Raw genomic sequence first — 17,535 nt, 5'->3', positions numbered from 1 at the left:
CTTTGAGCAGTCCCCGGGGAGCCCCGTGCCAGGGGCAGCAGGCGGGACAGGTTCTGATCAGACACTGTGCAATGGGCCGATGGGATTCTTCTCAGCTGGGAAACAACACAGCAGAGGAAAGGCAAAACGGTGCTGAAAACCACGGCTTTTTTTAGCTGACAGGAGAGTGTCCTTCTTCATACATAGCCTTCTCCTGCTCATGCCCATACGTAGCCCCTTCCTGCTCACCATCATGTAGCATTTTCTCTCACTGCATCAGGGTATTCAGGTTAGTGCAGATCTGAAGGAGCAACCTATATTAAGAGATTGTTCTGTGGTGGTATTTGCCTTGTTTCTGCAGAGGGCTCCCCTTTTTAAGTACTTGGCTGCCTACTTCTGTTTCCTCTTCTAAGATGTTTCCTCAAGTACGCTGCTTGCAACTGCGTTGGACCCTACAGCTCTTCCATTCCTCCTTTTAATAGACAGCTCCCTTGGCCTTTTCACAAATAGGGAATAAAAGTTGAAGTGAGGGGATGCCTGTCCATTTGTATCAGCCTGGGAAATGGTGGATTTCTCTCCTGAGACCTTTGCCTCGGGCGTCTTGCCAAAAGACATCTAGTCCCTATTCACTTCAAACACATAGAGTTCCTAAGCCAGAAATGTGCAGAAAGCCCATGAACTGTGATCAACTGAAGGCCAGACAGCGTGACCTGGTGCCTCTTAAAAATCAATGAATTAAAGAGCTGTGACTTCTGGATGTTTGGGAAGTGTGAGCAGGCTGCAGCACCCGCAGCACAACGTGAACCTGAAGAGGATCACAGGATTATCAGTTCAAACATGGATCTAACCTGTATTTATGGTAGGAAAATATCCTGAAATCTGAGCCAAAAGAATGAGAATTTGCGTAAATGAATTGTTTTGGCAAACACAAGCAATTACCTTCTTCATAGATCCTGTGTACGGGCTTCCTTTCTTCAGAGCATGAGGAACTGAAGGCATTTTACTGTGGAGCTGAAAGGCATGTTTTTAGCAAAGGTGGTGCAAGCAGCATTGGGATGGACTCCAGGCCTTTGGTGTTCCTGAAGAAACGCAAACAACTGCAGAGAAGGGTATAGCTCAGATCCTTTTGCCAGCGTGCTTAGCAGGCAGACCAGTACCAGATCTGGTTCAGTCTTCGACAAGTGACCTCTGTCATTGAACGGGAACATAAAGAGCCTCAGTGAGCTTTGGCTGAACTGGGCTTTTGCCTGTCTGCTCCTGAGAGAGAGTAACCTCAGTGTTCCCCTCCCTCCCTCCCCGCAGTGTGTCTGTGAAAATACTAACTTGATTTAGCTGCCAAAAAAAGACATTCGAAAAGTATACATGGCTCTCCTGTGTCCTAACTTCTGTAAAATACGGGTTACGGTTGTTCCTGTATATGGTGCTCAGTAATTTTACAGAAGAGCAAACGGCACCGCTACAACTATCTACACAACGCTTAATACAGTGAGGTCTTAGTCTGTACTAGGACTCCAGAGTGCTATTCTGAGCATTATGAACCCGATTATATTACATCTAGAGCTCAGATGGCTCAGAGCCATGCTTGGGATATTAACTGTTTCTATTAAGCTTTGCATTTAGAGATCCTTCTGGCAGAGCAGGGTGATGCTGAATGAGCTAGCATTCCCGTAGCAAAACGGTGTGTGTGTCTGTACGGTTAGGGAGTGTTTTGTATTTGATTTGCACAAGGGGTAACCTGAGTTCCAGAGCTTGCTAACTTACGGATGCAGAGTGTAATAATCTTTTCAATATACTAGTTGTGTAGCTGCAGGTGTTGTGGAGGAGGCACTGATGTAGACATATAGAAGTGCAACAGAAACCTTACAAAGTGCTATAAATGTATCATAAGGGATAAATCCATATGTAGTGTGTAATTTGACAGAGTATGTGATAAAATGGCATTGAATGTGGTTACTTGTCATTCTTGACAGCCTGTGTCCCTGAAAGAGCATTTTTAAGACTTAGTTTAGTTTCTGATTAAAGTAGCTTTAGGAACAGTAAAGGTCCTTCCCACTTCTGTTTGGGGAGAAGTAGTACCATGTTGGGTAACCCATTCAGGAAAAAAAAAAAAGGAATTTCTTTTCATGATTTACATTTTGTGCTGCTCCAGATTTTGTAAAAACAAACCCCCTGAAAACCCAAACAACAACAATAATAAAATAAACCCTCTGTAGATTCTTGGGTGACCCAGACGAAGTTGATGAGTTTCTCGTTGTTTGAATGTGCATTGGCTGCCAGGTGGGAACTTCATCACCCCACAAGTGCAGGAAGAGGTAAGAGAAACGTGTGTAATCCTGCCCTGGCACTGACTGGATTTGAAGCACACTACCAGCAGACAGGTACGCTGAACTTGGAGCCTAAATGGCTGCCTTACGGAGGAAAGGGGGGTAGACAGTATTGTATGGCTGTTGGGGATATGAGGCACTGGGATAGGGAAGGTTACAGATTTACTAGGGGGAGAAGAGGGATGCTGGAGGCGGCAGCATGTGCTGTTGGGAAGGCAACCTCTCATCTCTCCTTGGAGGCAGTGAGACTTGGCCTTCGCTCGGCCTGGGGTTAAACCCATCTCCCAGTAAAACTGCAGTTTGCAGCTCCTTTTTGTGTAGTGGGAGAGAGATGAAACTGTTCAGGCAAGGACTGTCTACTGTGCAGCGAACACGTTTCTGTGCAGGAGACAGAGATGAGTGGATGGAAGTATCCCATGTGCCGTGTGGAGCCATGTGCCACTGGTTAGTTCATGCTTAGGTCGATGGTGAGGGGCTGAGTTTGCATGTGTTTTATCGATGAATATTCCCTTCCTCAGAAAGCAAACAGCTGACATCTTTACCTTGCAAAGGCTTTGCTCTCCAAACTCAGGCCTATAGCGCAAGGAAGGTGCGTGATGATCTTGGTGTTCCTGTGCCTTCTTCACTGCTTTTTTCGTCCTGGACTCCACTGACCCTGAGATTGGGATATGTTTCCCTCTGCTGCTTTGTGTTAAAAATGAAGAATTAACTCTAACGTGGGGAGATAGTTTGTATGGTGGAACCCATCAAAATAAACATGGTGGTGGTAGTCAGAAGGGCATGGATAGACAAGGTAATTGGGCTAGATGTTGTAGTGAGGGGGAGAAGGGGGGCTAGGAAGGGACTGCCATGGGAATCAGTCCCTGAAATAAATATCGCACAAGTGGGGCATGAAGGGATAAGCAGTATCCTTCAAATCAGATTCTGTGCCTGAGCCTTCCTCCAGAATTTCCTGCAATTTAGACAAATGGCCAACATCAGATTTTTAAGTGGTGTTTGTGCTGAACACATGCAGGAGCATGTTCCCATCCAGCTGCTGAGCAGAAATCCTCGTTCTTCGGTCTTGCTGGGAGCCGCTTTGCGCTTTTCTGTGGCAGCAGCATTTGCAATAGGAGCCCCCCTCCCCCCCGCCTCAAAAAGGATGGCTTTTTCGGTGAAAGAAGCCAGTGTAGCCAGGCAGACATTATCCCCTTGCCGGAAGGAGGGATCCAGGCTCCCTGGGGAGGAGGGGACCGGGGGGAGCGAGTGATTCATTGCAGCTGGCTGCAGTTTGGCCTCCTTCTCTCTCTTTGCCCTGGGTGCCAGGGAATGACAGCTTGTGGGCAGCGGGCCAAGCTGTGAAAAGAGGAGTGTGTGAGGCCTTCAGCTTTCTCATGCTTTATCAAGCTGCAAAGAATAGCTCGATATTCAGCCAGTGTTGGTGCAGGTCAGGAGAATGGAAATGCTAACTTAACTCTTGACATGCCGGCTGATCGCTGACCACACGCTCTGCGCGGAGCGAGGGCTGCTTTGTACGGCAGCACGGCTTTTGTACAGCAGCATGCGGAGCAAAAGGAAGAAAACGTGCTTTGATGCAATGATGAAGATACCTTTCTGTTAAGTGGGCAGCCTCTGGGACTTGCTGGAAGCATGGAAAGGTGGAAAGAGTGCTCTCCTCTCTTGGCTTGCTCTCTGTGTGCTGGTGGAGGATGGAAACACTGAAAGGTAGGGCAGCAGGAGCACCGGCGTCCTGGGAAAGCGTGACGGACCGTGGTGGGTGAGTGGCAGGTCTGCCCTCGGCCGTCCTCCCGCTCGTGGCACAGCGCTGCGGGCGCTGGTCCCTGGGCAGCGCCTGTCGATGTGGGGAAGCGGCATCCTGGGGAGCAGGATGGGGCCAGTCCTGGAGCTGTGACCCGTCGCTGGAGGGCCCGCTAGCAAGGCGTCCCTGCGGCAGCGGTCTCTGCGGAGGGCTGCCCGCCGGCGCAGAGGGAGTTAAGCACTCCTGGTCGGCTGGGGGTGAGCCTACCTCGGGGTGTCGAGCTCCATTCCCACGGCTTTTCCTTTCTGACCAGGGCTGGGGGAGGGATCTCTCCTGGAACAAGCAAAATGCCCGGAGGCTGGAACACAGCACCCCGGCCCCTCTGGCCTTGTGTTGGGCTGGGAGGGATTTGAGCTTCACCGCAGGCTGGACAGGGGCTGTTGGCCAAGGCCGGGGTCTGTTGCCGCTCGGCCAGCTGCTGGGTAAGATCATGGGTTTGTTTCCCTGATTTAGGCAGAGTGAGATGGCTTTGCAGGCAATCGAGTTCCTGCCTAGGAGACTGAAATAAATTATTTCTCAGCTGGATGTAAAGTAGAAATCAAGTCCCAGCAGTTCCATGAGCAGATCACAGCACAGGTTAACATACGGGTTTCGTGGCTGAGCGAGAGCAGCAGCGTTTGAAGGAGCGTCGTTCCCTACAGGACGTGCAAGTTTCTCAAAGCTGTAAGATAGCAGGGCCCTTCTTTCCTGGTGCTGACTCCACCTTCTCCTCCTGCACCATTTTGAGCTGCTGAGTGGAGCTGTTTGAAGCCCTGAGGAGCGGGAAAGGGGGGGAAGAGCAGGTGAAAGTCTGAGGGGCTGGGGAAGGGAGTTAGCGGGTGCTCGGAGCACAGCCTGCGGCTGCCTCGGAGCCCAAATCCCACCATTTCTCCACCAGCAGTGCAGGGGGCTGGGAGAGCGAGAGGGCTCTGCCACATCCCAGTTTGCTTTGGAGCTGAGTGTATCTCTGCTCGGGGTACTAATCCTGGCCAGCAGCGATTTCCCGGCAGAGGGGAGTTAGAGTACCTGTTCAGCCCCTAGAAATACTCTCTGAAGTCCTCTCTGAGGACTAAGGTGTGCAGTCCCTATTCTCAAGAGCCTCTGAATTCAAGGCAAGGTGAACTGGAGTGAATGGGACCCAACAGTAGCATAAAGCAGAGATGTGCCGTGGGGTCGGAGTGCAATTCCACGGTTTAATTCTGCAGGGCTGCGCTTGTGCTGTGCAGACCAGGTTATGCCAAAAAACATGGCAAATGTGTGGTTGGAGACTGGATTTTTGTTTGTGCATGGGATATTTGGCTTTGCTCCTGTCCCAGATCCTCTTTGCGAAGGCTGAAGGTACTGTGATCCTCCCACTTGCCATGCTGTGGCCCCTGTGGCAGGAGGATCTGGAGGGGGAGAGGGTCTGGGAAGCAGTATTGTCTGTGTGGGGCAGAGGCTTTACTTCTTGCAAGGCCAAGGGAATAGCCTGGGTCAGCACCTCGATACAGACATGAGTGGTGAAACAACAGTGTCTGCGCAAATATTCTGCAAACACCAAAGTATACAGAGATTCCTCCTGGTGGATCTTGCTGATTTTTAGATGCCAAAATCCTAATAAAGACTGGTAGGCAGCAGCCCTTGTTCGACTGTCCACACTTAGTGCTCACTGAGCTCTCCTTTTGACTATACTGCAGCTCTTTCCTCTGGCCATTTACTTGTCCAGCAATGGTAAATGTGGCTGGAGTGGGAGCCGGAGCCCTGCTCTGATCCGAGCCCTGTGTGAGGCAGACCTGTGGTGGATGCACAAAGAGAAACTCTCGCCTGCTGCGGCGGTAGCTTGGGACCCAGGTGCAGCGAATGCACCAGTGAGAGCTGGCTTTTCTGCGGTGCTCCTGCAGGGACAGGGGGTGTGTTCCCATTGTGCCTGTTCTGGTTTGCTCCTGTCAAGCCTCTTCTCATTATTCTTGCCTTGAGCTGTCTCAGGCCTGAAGGCAAATTGCTACAGAAGGCTCTGTAGGCTTGCCCTTGAGAGACGTGCGGTCCTTGGAGAGTGGCTGTTCAAGGGAAGCACTGCAGTGGGCTGAATTGAGGCTGTTTCAGGCTGCACAGCTCTGAGCTAATCTCCCAGAGGCAGAGACATTACTCACCAATCAGGAATGTGTCTGTATTTTTCCTAATGAGAACAAAACATTTTATCCCTGTTCATTAGCAGAGAGTTAGGGTGTACTGTTGCTATGCCAACAGACTCCTCTCCCCTGCAGACACACTGGGGGTGTCCACCGTGCCATGGTTAGAAGGGTGAACGGGAAGGCTCGCTCTGGCAAGAAAAAGATCCCATTGTTTTCCCAGGGCTGCCTGGACTTTGTGCAGCTGGCCAGACCTTGCCTTCTCAGGGGGAAGGGAACCACAGCGGGAGTCAAGTGCAACAGAGATTTAATTTATTGGAAAAATAGTCTTTGCATTTCATGTTATGTTGTTTTTTCCAGCTTGAGAAATGAAGGTGTCTCAACGTTCCCAGGAGTCCAGATGGTAAGCAAAATGCGCCGGGAGTCAGCACTGGGACGCCCACGGACTGCTGCAGCCTGCTGGGCTCCTCCGTGTTCCTGATCATTTTGGTTTGTGTGGCCACTGTAATGCTGGGCAGCCTCTTGATGCTGCTGCATAACGAACCCGCCTGACAAACTGTACTGCCTGTGATTAGTTGGACGAGTGAGTTCACCAGGCACGTGGTCTACTGGAAAGAGTGAGTGGCTGTATGTGAGAATATGCACTTGTTCCCTTTGCAAAGGGAACATTCCCTTTATGTAGGGAAGTCCTATGAAAGACCAAGGGCATCTCTACAACAGAAGCTTTGATCCGTAGAGTTGTTCTGTAAGCAGATGTATTTACTCCAAAGGTTGCCTGTCTATTCACTTGTCATTTTTGTCTTTGTCTTGGTCCTCCTCCCCAGCTGTACACCCCTTTCTTGAGGGATTGGTTGGGATCTGTGGGTTGCAGTGGTGCCTAAGTCAGGCCACGGTGCACCTTTTGCAAGAGTCTCCTCGGCACCTCTGGTGCTGCACTTCCATCTCTGTTGCAATGTCAAAAATAACTTTTAAACTTTGAATTTTCTGTACAAGGGAATGAGTTTAACCTACAGATGAAAACAAACAAAACAAAAAAGCTACTTTCTGACGGTGATCTATGGCCGGAAATGGGCCAGTGAGCGTTGCCAAATCTGAAGATGGTCTCCTGGAGCAGGGGTGATGTTCATATCTGGCCGTCAATCACCATGGAGTGTGATGAGCTGCTTTGTGCTGGCTGAGCTCTGAGGTGGGGACAGCTGTAGACCCTTGAAGAAATGTCTCCCTGAAACTGAGTTCTTTCAGGCTGCTTCCTGTTAAACAGGATAGCTGCCACTCCTGTTTCAGTTTGCCTGGTGAAGCACTCTGTAAGTGAATGTGTGGAATTTGAATATCAAATGTAGGGTGGTACAGCAGGGATCCTGGGCTGAATGAGCTGCTGGAGATCTGCAGATCTGCATGAACTTCTGGTTGGGGAGTGAAACCCTGGCACCGGGATACTAGGTGCCGGTTTAGATGAGTCACTGACTCTTGCACTGGAGCGATAGTATCGCGTTAGAGCACTGGGAGTACGGGAGCCCTTCATCAGAAGGATGTCTGCTTGTTGGACTTGCAGCTGTAGCAGCAGGAGGGCTCAGCAGAAATAAAAACAATGAACAAAGCCAGACAGCAGCCCCTAGCCCAGACTTCTCTGTATGTGCAGCCCGTGTGGTTTCAGTTTGGTAGTAGACCTGGACTGAACTCTTGGATAGTAAAGAGCAAGTTTTTGGAAAACCTGTTTCAATCTGGAGCCTCCAATAATAAATCCTGAGTACATATAACGCATGTACAAAGATTGGCGAGTCTGGTTTCCTCAACTTTGCATTGCTCTGGGTGGTTCAAGTAAAACCACTAAATCAAAGCTGTTTGAAATAGGGAATGAGTAAGTACTTGAGATGACTTGAATTCAGGCCAGTCTCTTCTGGATCTATGCTTTCAGGGTACATAAAAAATAAAAGACCATAAGGAGGACAGAGGTCTGTGTGTTGTATTCTTTGAGATATCAAGCTGATTCTGTCCAGATCCTATTGAAAAAGTGCTCCAGCAGAAGTGCACTAGAGGACATGCTTTTTAGTATCGTTAAGTACGAAAGATCATGGCTGAACAAACTGACTTCTGAAATGTGAGTTACGGTTATTATCTGAGTCGCACTCTACTTCATTCTTGTGCAGCCAGAGTAGCAATTTGATGTTACCTAGGAGAGTGTTACTTGTTCCCTCCTCTTCTCTCCCCTCCTTTTTAAGCAGCATAGGGGCTGATTTTCTGCCCTATTTTCTTTTTTAGAGTAAAGATAAGGATGTGTGCCAGGCAAGGATTCTTCAGGAGAAACCCTCACCTTCAGGGGGTGGAGGGCACGTTTTTCCAAACTGCGATGATGTGTTTTGCTGTAGACATTTCTTTCTCATTGCTTCCTATGCCTGGCAAGCAGTTCTGTATAGTGTGCTCTCTGCAGTGGTCAGAATAGTGGGGAGTTTGGGTATTTCTAGACCTGAGGCTACGTACTTCCCTCATATGTGATGTAAAGCCTCTGCATAGCTACCTCAAACTCCAGCTCCAGTTCCAAATGTGACGTTTCAATGAAAGACTAGTCTAAATGGCTCTCTGGTCTTCCATCTTGTGGTCTTGCAATTCTGTTTGAGATGTCTCCCACTGTATCCTGAGCTCTTCTTCACTAGGTATGGATGCTTCATTTGTTTAATTATTTAACCTTTTAAAAACTAGATTCTTGTTTTGGTAATATCTGAGCTTGTCTCAGTGAAAAATAATGCAGACCTACACGTATCGACAGTGAGGTAAAGAATAAAATTCCAAATCTGTTTCCACATTTTGCCTCTAAAAGCACCGAACCTTGAGGGGAGGGTTCCCCCCTGTGATCAGGACCAGTTATGGGCCGTTTGTGGGGTGAGGTGTTCCTTCTAGCCCTTAGAGAATGGTTCAAAGCCCTAAACTGTGAGGTAGGTTTATATTTTTTTAAATGCTGTTAGCCTGAGTATTGTAACTCTAGGTAATCTGTCTGCTCTTTCTTGAACTCTCTTGGGTTTTAATGGCCTCACTTCTTTTTCTTTAATTCCAATTACACTTCTACATCTCTGCACCTTTAAAAAAAATGCTTGTTTGACTCTTAATAGTGAAATTGGCAAAGGAGAGAGAAAAGCCAGATATTTCAGCCTGACAGGGAAGTTTAGGTTGCTTGGTGAGCTAAGCGTGTATAAATAGCAAAGTCTATATCTGATAATCAAGAATGTAGGAAGCAATTAGGATCACTGCAGTTGTGGAAGAAATCACTCAGGATTTTGAGGGAGTCATGATAAAAACAGTGTCCAAACCCAAATATTCTTATATGACTCTGCAGGAGAACAAGGTCGGGTAAGGATATTGTTGTTTTATGTAGCATCAGGAAATCACTAAATACTGTGCCCATGCTTGAGGAAAAATTTGATGGATTAAAATGTTCATAAAGAACATATGACAGAATAAAGCTCTGACACACAGCCTGTGTCATAAGGTATATATCCTTCATCGGGGCAGTATAAATCAAGTATAAGGTAACTCGTATTTTCAAAGTACTAATGGGGAGATAAAGTTTTTGAAAAATACATCCTATTCTGGAGGAAGAAAGTGTAGCTGGGTGCTGTGGCTTGAAAGTAAACTTGCTTTTGAGCAAACTCAGTTTAGGAAGTTAGGCTGAATATTTTAAGAGAACTACCTGAGTAGCAATTCACTATAGCAGTTGGGAATCCCTGCTGTATTTAATAACCATCACACTAGTTTCTCCAGATCTTATGGAAGTTGAGTTTTCTACAGCTTTAGGAAAACCATTGCATCTTAAGAAAGGTATCTTCAGTTATTAGAAATGGAACAGCAGCAACAGAGACCAGAGGAGAGGATTACCTTCCATACAAAGAGCAACTGAATAAACTGGGACTCTTCCACCTGAAAAGTGATGAGTGATAGTTATCTTCAAATCCTGAATGGCATGGAAAGGTTAGAGGGAGAGCAACCTTTTTTTGCCTCTTCCATTACAAGTATGAATAGGTATTGAACGGAGCCAGCATGTAGTAAGCTTAAAAACAAATAATGACTTAGTCCTTGATGTGTGCAGTTAACCTGGGAAGCTTCTTGCCACAGGATGTTGTGAATGCCAAACATCTGTGTGTATTTGAGGACATAGGGCAGCTCCATAGAAGAAGGAGCTATTGAAGGTTACTAAATGCATAGAAACCACTTCTATCCCAAGAAATCCCTGAGCTGCACATTGTTGAAGCCTGGGAGAGTATTCAGGGAGGTAAAGTGCTACTACATGCTTACTTCGTACTTATGTTTCAGGCCATCACCAGAGCCAGGCAACTGCAAGCTGGTTTGTCAGCATGGAGCGGGAGGGGGGATACAAATAAAAGTTGTAAAAGCAGAGACTGGCACAGCTTGTGTTCTAGGTTGGCTCTGTGCTGCTTGTGACGTACTGCATGCACCTCTTGCTTGCTAAAGGCATTGCCTGCGGGCTGTTGGAGTCTGCAGACTGTTGACTTGAGTTTGAAGAGAGGTGGAGAGTGTATTTCTGGAAACTAGGCAGCTAGGAAGGGTGGTGTGAAGACACATATTCTAAGCAGAGAAGCTGACTTTCTCTCTTTCTCTGTGGCATATACTGTTCCTGCTGCTCTGAGATGGTATGTGTTTTACTGAGTTACAGAGACTGTCTTACTGCTGATAGCCTAAATTTTATTTGTATGAATTTCCCCCCTTTAAAAGAGTGCTTCTTGTCTGGTAATGGACTGTAACTGAATTTGAGCTAAAATGGGTGATAAGCAGATGTATAAACAGTACTATCTCTGTTCCAAAGCACTTTCAAACTAAAAATGTCATGGCCTACGTGAGGTTCATATTCTTCAGAAGTACTCAAAACACCAGCTTATTTTAGGTCCTGTCTAAACATTTAAAAATAACTCAAATAGGACTCGCTTCTAGATGCTTCACCCTTGAAAGTCTGGTCTTGCACTTGGTTTTAGATGCTTACCCAAATCTGCAGAGGGCACAGTACAGAACAGCTCTAGTTGTTCCTTTGAACTTTTCCTTTCTCTTTCAGAAGGAAGAGAACAACATTGGGCTATCTGTCTTTTTGTCCCTAGGGACATGGTCTCTGCTGTTAGGTAGTGTCCTTTTTTTTACCTTTTGTTGACTGACTTTGCTGCTGTGGTCCTTGGGGAGCAGCTATGGGAAGCTGACCGGTAGCAGAACTAAGATGACGTATATTCTTGGAGGCATGCTCTTATGACTGAAAACAACTGAGTTGATATATTTCGGGAAACTATAGCCCCTTTGCAAGAATACAGAAACTGACTTGTCTGCATCTCGTATTCTGTAGTGAAAGTCACTCCGAGGACTGGCTGAGAAGTCCTGTGCTCAGACTACAGCTAGGAGGAGCGCAGACAGGCCTGGGGCTGAGACAAGAAGCCAGGTGGAGCACATACAGGATGAGGACAAGGGTCATGTTGGGGAAGACTGGGACTAGGTGGAGTAGGCTTAAGTTCCCTTCTGGTTGATTGTTCCCCTATCATCTTGATGTGTTGCACCTATTTAGTTTGATGCAGGAAGAAGTCTTTATCCCAAACCAGAAGTGTCATCTTTGCAGAGTGGCAATGGGCTCAGTTGTTACACCACTTAGAGAGCATCCTTCCTGTTTCACTCTCAGTTTCTCAATTATTGTTTTCATCAGTAGTTTTGTTCCAGCAATGATTCTCTCTCAGCCTGTTCCTGTGATTGCTGGACCTGTCTGCCATTCTCCAGATAGTCTGTCCGGATTAGATTTAGTTTGAACCTGTCTTTAGCCTGTATGATCTCTTCTATTCCTAGCTGGTCCATGATTTCAACTAGTGTATTTCCCACTAAGCCCTGAGAAGGTTTAATTTAAAACATTTTTATGATGCTAAACTTGTCAGCCCCACTGTGGCCTCCTGGATTGACATTAGGTGGCCGATTGTTCAGTTTGGTCCACGTATGTGTCTGAAGAGTGCAGTCTGAGCCACATTTTTGTGGGGTTTTGATTAGTTACCTATGTTGTGGCAGAGTTGAACAGTTTCCCAGAGGAAGGCACAGGCCCTGCTGTGTGGAGTATATAGCTTAAATGACAGAGGAAGAGTGCCTGGAACTGGGACAGTCTGCAAACAGAACTGTGCTGACCACAGGCTATGGTTTATCCTTTCAGCACAGATCTGCCTACTTTTTCCTTGTTCCCCTTACCAGCATCTCTGCTCTGTCTATCTGTTACTTCCAGCAGAAGAGCAGCCACTCAGATGTAAAACTCTCGGTGCTATTCCAAACAAACTACTGTAAATCTGGTTTTCCTGTTTCCTGGGCACTTTTGTCCAGGGGTGACCCTGGCAAGGTAGCATTCTCTTGAAATGCCAACAGTCAGCCAGTTATACTGGCTGAAATTCCTGCTCATAGCAGTTTGCATTTCAGACTAGCACTGCAGTTTATGCAGCAGACCTGTTAGTGCATCTCTGTGGCCCTAGGGTGAAGGTCTGGGCTTCCCTGAAAGGCAAAGGGAAGAGCCAGTTGGTCCTGCCCAGCCAGTGGCTGTCAGACTGTGAAGGTGGGAGGGTAGCAAACCAGATGAAGATCAGTCTCAACCGAAAACCCTTTAAAATTCATGGCTGCCATGAACAGGTAGCTGGTTCTGAACCTTGGTGCCTTTAGGACAGCACCAAAGAAGCTTTCTCAGTCCTGAACAGGACCAGGAGCTCAAATATTTTGCCAGAAAAAGTTAGGATCTCCTCAATCTGAGTGTACAGATAAGAACAGAACCTCATGTTGCAAAGCCACTTGATGATGTTAAAATTTCTTATGGTGAATTTTGTCTTGTAATAAAATTCCTTGTTCTGGTTAAGGTGTGACTAGATGTCTGCCTGTTAACAAAGTGACTGGAGAACTCTTGCTCCAGATGGTTTATTTCTCCAAGTACCAAATCTTTCAGTGTCCTAGCTTCTGCTTCCTTTGCCACTTAATCTTCACATCGCTCATTTTCACTCTTCCAGATTGTGGACCCACAGTGGTATGAATGAAGAACATTGCCCGATGGCCCATGCACAGTAGTAGTCCTCCCACCCCTATCTGTATGCAGTCTGGTGCTCTGAATTTTCTCCTTGAAACAAGAACTTCCAAGTGTGGACAATGTCTGGGAGAGAGGGCTGTGATGGTAGGGTGGAAGAGTATGCTGCATCGCTGCTGCCAGTCTGTGGCTCCTCGACCACGTGCACCTTGAGAGCCCTTCATGGATGGTTCCTGTGCCACCATTCTATGTTGGACTACGTTTGGAAGCACTGGATATCAAATATCCCAGCCTGTGTGGGAGGGTCATTGCTCAGGGCTGTTGAGACTGGTGCGAAGTTGATCCTGGCTCTCAAGCCTGCACCCAGCCTGTTCAGTCTTCTGCAGTGGGAGCTACTGTGTTTTACACATGTTATGAGCAACTTGGCTCAGGCTTTTGAACAACATGGTGTGTTGCTATCTGTTCTTGGCCTTATGAAAGTCTTGGTATTGGCTTGCAGAGGTGGAAGAAAATGTCTGGCCACCTCAACTTGGATCATTATCTAGCAGACCTGTGTGACCTAACTACCAGAATATTGAGCCTAATAGTTTGTAGCTGACTCCTAATAGCCTTCCAGGCTTAGGCACTAATTTATGGAAGATTAATTGATCAAAGCTTCATTTCTGATAATGCTTTAAAATGAGTTGAGTAATACAAGATGGAATATAGCCCAGCTTGGTTTGAAGGCAAACCACAAGCAAATTGTGGTAGTGATGTGGAATTCTGTTGATTTTGCTGTCTCTTCTGGATGGGAGGGGATAGATGCTACTCATGTGGTTGCATTGCATTAAATTTATTTGCATGTTACTGCCTGTATTCATGGCTGTAGCCAGAACTGCTGACGCTGTTGGAGCGATAGGGGAAGACTGTCAAACTGCTGTCAGGCTGCATGGTTCTCCAGAAGATTACTGGGGAGGACAGAGAAGTGAATGTTATTTTAAATGAAGGAAGATTCCAAGGAGAAGAATTCCTTCCTGTCCACCCAGGACATATCAATTCTTTATAGAGCTGTTGTGGTACTAAAATTGAAGACTTCTGGGGTGTCGAGGAAATGCTGTTCTTGAACAGGCCAGAGCACCTTGCACTGCTCAGTGTCTGCAGAGCAAAAGGATTTATTCAAGGCAGGCTCCAGTGTTTAACGGTTCTGATTTGCATCTTGACAACTGGATGGTGGAGCTCAGGATGTGGTCCTTGCATGTCTGCTTGTGGTCTGTAACACTGCTAGCATGAACTCCTTTTGTGGTCTCTCTGTTCTCCCTTCCGCTGTGCAATCCTGCAGGGCTGATGCTGGCATGGAGACCATGGTTTCCTCTTGGGGTGCAAGTGTAGGACTGGCTTCCTTTCACAGGAGTTTCACAGGATGTTTGAAGCTCCTTTCCTCTCTTGCTGGGTTACTCCAAGGCCAGGCTAAATGCAAAAGGACTTGCCTTGGGAGCGTGGCCTTTGCCTCTGGGACGTGAGAGCTTGGTTAGGGGTCATGGTGCCGTCCTCTGGGAAGCATGTGCTGGTTGCAGGAGGTGTCCTCCCTCCCTTCTGGAGGGCGCCCTGCCAAGATAAATAGACTCTAAGGCAGAAGCGATTACATTGAGAAGATCGTGTGGTGTCCTGGCTGTTTCTGGACAAAATGGCTGGGCATTTCTGCTTTATGGAAATCAACAGAGAATAGCTAAGGCAGCTAGTGCAGAGCAGGACTCTGGCTTTCGTAGCCTGTGGAGCTAAAGCTGAGAACAGGAGGATCCTGGCTGAGGCTGGGGAGAGGTGCCCCTAATGATAGGGAGGGCAGTGCGGTTGGGAAGGCGTGCCTTGTTTGAGGTGGAGGCCGGTAAAATATGAGTCATGTCTGTTTGAAGTAGTGATGAAATCCCAGATGAAGGTTTTCTGTAATACCTGGCCAAATAGTCTGGTGTGCTTTAGCTTTCCTTTTTCCCTGGTTAGAACAGACAGTCCTGACCTACTTTTAGCAATAGCAGTTCTGTTGAATGCTACCCAATGCTTAGCTGTATGTACGGCAAACACTTATCTGTTTTGTTCACTCGACATCTGAGTGAGAAGTTTCCATCAAACATTTAGCAGACAGGGAATAGCTGTTCCTGGAAGAGGGACTGTTGCTGCGTTAAGCTCAATTCTGGCCACTTCTGTGCACCGTGGCTCTGGCTTTTGCTTCATTTTCCCAGTCTGCTGAGGGTGATGCTTGCTTGCTTCGCTGCTGTGCTGTGCATTAACTTTTGTGCTGCATTGTCAGAATTCTGTTAGATGGTATCTAAATGTTAATATGATAGATGATGCCTTCAGAAATAGTCAATGAGGTTAGGTTTCCGGCTTCCTAAGTATGCGATTAGGCAGAGCTAAAGTTACATTCTTAATATTTAAAAATAAATAAAATCTATAAATGTACCATAAAATAAGAGGTTTAAATAGAAGTATCATCCTGGGGCAAATTGCAAAGCTCTGTGTAGCTCAGTATCCTGTCTTTGACAAGATCCAGAAGCAGATGCTTAATGAGGGTTGTAAGAAACAGGGCATGTATAATGTGGTGGGTTTGTTTTGGTGTTTTTTCTTTCTCCCCTCCCCCTTATTTGACTCCCAGCTTATGACCATCATCAGTTTAGGGCCCTCCTTGGCCAGGAGTTGTATCTAATCATCTGATCTTGACTACATCTATTCTCCATTAATTTATATAATCCCTCTTCTAACTTGTTTATGTTTCTAGTCTCCATGACATCCTACAGCATTGAGCTCTACAATTTAATTATGCATTTAAAATGTTATTTAAAATATTCTATGTACAGTGACAATATCCTTGAACTGGCTTAGAAAAGTTGTCTGTAACTTTGGTGGGTGCTCTCTTGTTTCTGTGTTGTAAGACATGGTAGTCGATTATTCCATGTTTTTCGTCTTGACACTGTCATGTTTCAGATCTCTTAAATTTTCCATATCTTCCCCCCGGTTGTTTCTTTGTCCATCCAAAGTCCTACTCTGCTCAGTCTCTCCTTATATGGAAGCTGCTCCATGCTTTCGATCATCTTTGTCATCCTTTTTGTCATTCTGTCTCCTTTTTCAGATGTGGGAATCGGAGCTGCCTGCAGCATTCAACATAATGGTGATGCATGTTTTCTTTCCTAATCACTCTGAAGGCTGTATTTGCCTTTTTGCTTGATACTAAACACTGAACTGACCTACCACGTTTCCAAAGTTTTCCTAAGTGGTAACAGCTAATTTGGATCCTGTTGTGTTTATATAATTAGAATATTTTGTGTTGGGTTTGGTATTTATTGACATAGAATCATAAAATCATAGAATGGTTTGGGTTGGAAGGGACCTTAAAGGTCATCTAGTTCCAACCCCCCTGCCATGGGCAGGGACACCTTCCACTACACCAGGTTGCTCAAAGCCTCATCCAACCTGGCCTTAAGCACATCAAGGGATGGGGCATCCACAACTTCACTGGGCAACCTGTTCCAGCGCCTCACCACCCTCATAGTGAAGAATTTCTTCCTTATATCTAATCTAAATCTGCCCTCTTCCAGTTTAAAGCCATTACCCCTTGTCCTATCACTACATGCCCGTGTACAAAGTCCCTCTCCAGCTTTCTTGTAGGCCCCTTCAGGTAGTGGAAGGCTGCTGTAAGGTCTCCCTGGAGTCTTCTCTTCTCCATGTTGAACCACCCCAACTCTCTCAGCCTGTCCTCATAGGAGAGGTGCTCCAGCCCTCTGACCAACTTCGTGGTCCTCCTCTGGACTCACTCCAACAGGTCTATGTCCTTCTTATGTTGGGGGCCGCAGAGCTGTTCTCCAGGTGGGGTCTCACGGGGGCAGAATCGCCTCCCTTGACCAGCTGGTCACGCTTCTTTTGATGTGGCCCAGGATACGGTTGGCTTTTTGGGCTGCAAGCGCACATTGCTGGGTCATGTTGAGCTTCTCGTCAACCAACACCCCCAAGTCCTTCTCGTCAGGGCTGCTCCTAATCCGTTCTCCACCCAGCCTGTATTTGTGCTTGGGATTGCCCCAACCCATGTGCAGGATCGAAGATATTGTGTAGTTACTTAGGAGCACATGAGTTCTCTTACTTTTTGCAGTCTTTTCTGAATTTGATTGTGATTAATAATTGTTTTAATAATAAAATTTGCCACTTCTAGACATATTCCTCTTCATAGATCTTATGTGAATATATTGAACAGCACAGGTTGCAGAACAAATTCTTAGCAGGTCTCACTGATAACCTTCCTCTGACAGGGAAACTCTTTTGGTTTCCTGTCTTTTAACTACTTATTAAATAATGATAGAGACT

At 46.6% G+C, this 17,535-nt stretch overlaps 1 protein-coding gene across 6 annotated transcripts in view; it reads left to right on the top strand.

Annotated features, from left to right (window-relative positions):
- Positions 1–17,535, top strand: part of PLXNB1 (plexin B1) — an 84,826-nt gene that overhangs the window by 16,729 nt on the left and 50,562 nt on the right. For 2 of the 6 annotated variants that reach the window (XM_072876091.1, XM_072876093.1), the window contains exon 2: positions 6,549–6,591. Coding sequence is in view for 1 of the 6 variants with exons in the window: in XM_072876097.1 (XP_072732198.1) it covers positions 6,589–6,591 (3 nt within the window). In the remaining 5 variants the exon portion in view is untranslated. Of the gene's footprint in view, positions 1–3,805; positions 4,008–6,206; positions 6,223–6,334; positions 6,352–6,548; positions 6,592–17,535 lie in introns of those variants that run through there. The other 4 variants (XM_072876095.1, XM_072876097.1, XM_072876096.1 and 1 more) reach the window with 4 other exon arrangements.

This window comes from Ciconia boyciana, chromosome 11 (assembly GCF_034638445.1).
Source record: "Ciconia boyciana chromosome 11, ASM3463844v1, whole genome shotgun sequence".
Lineage (NCBI taxonomy): Eukaryota > Metazoa > Chordata > Aves > Ciconiiformes > Ciconiidae > Ciconia > Ciconia boyciana.
This window is presented reverse-complemented; position numbering and strand designations above follow the sequence as displayed.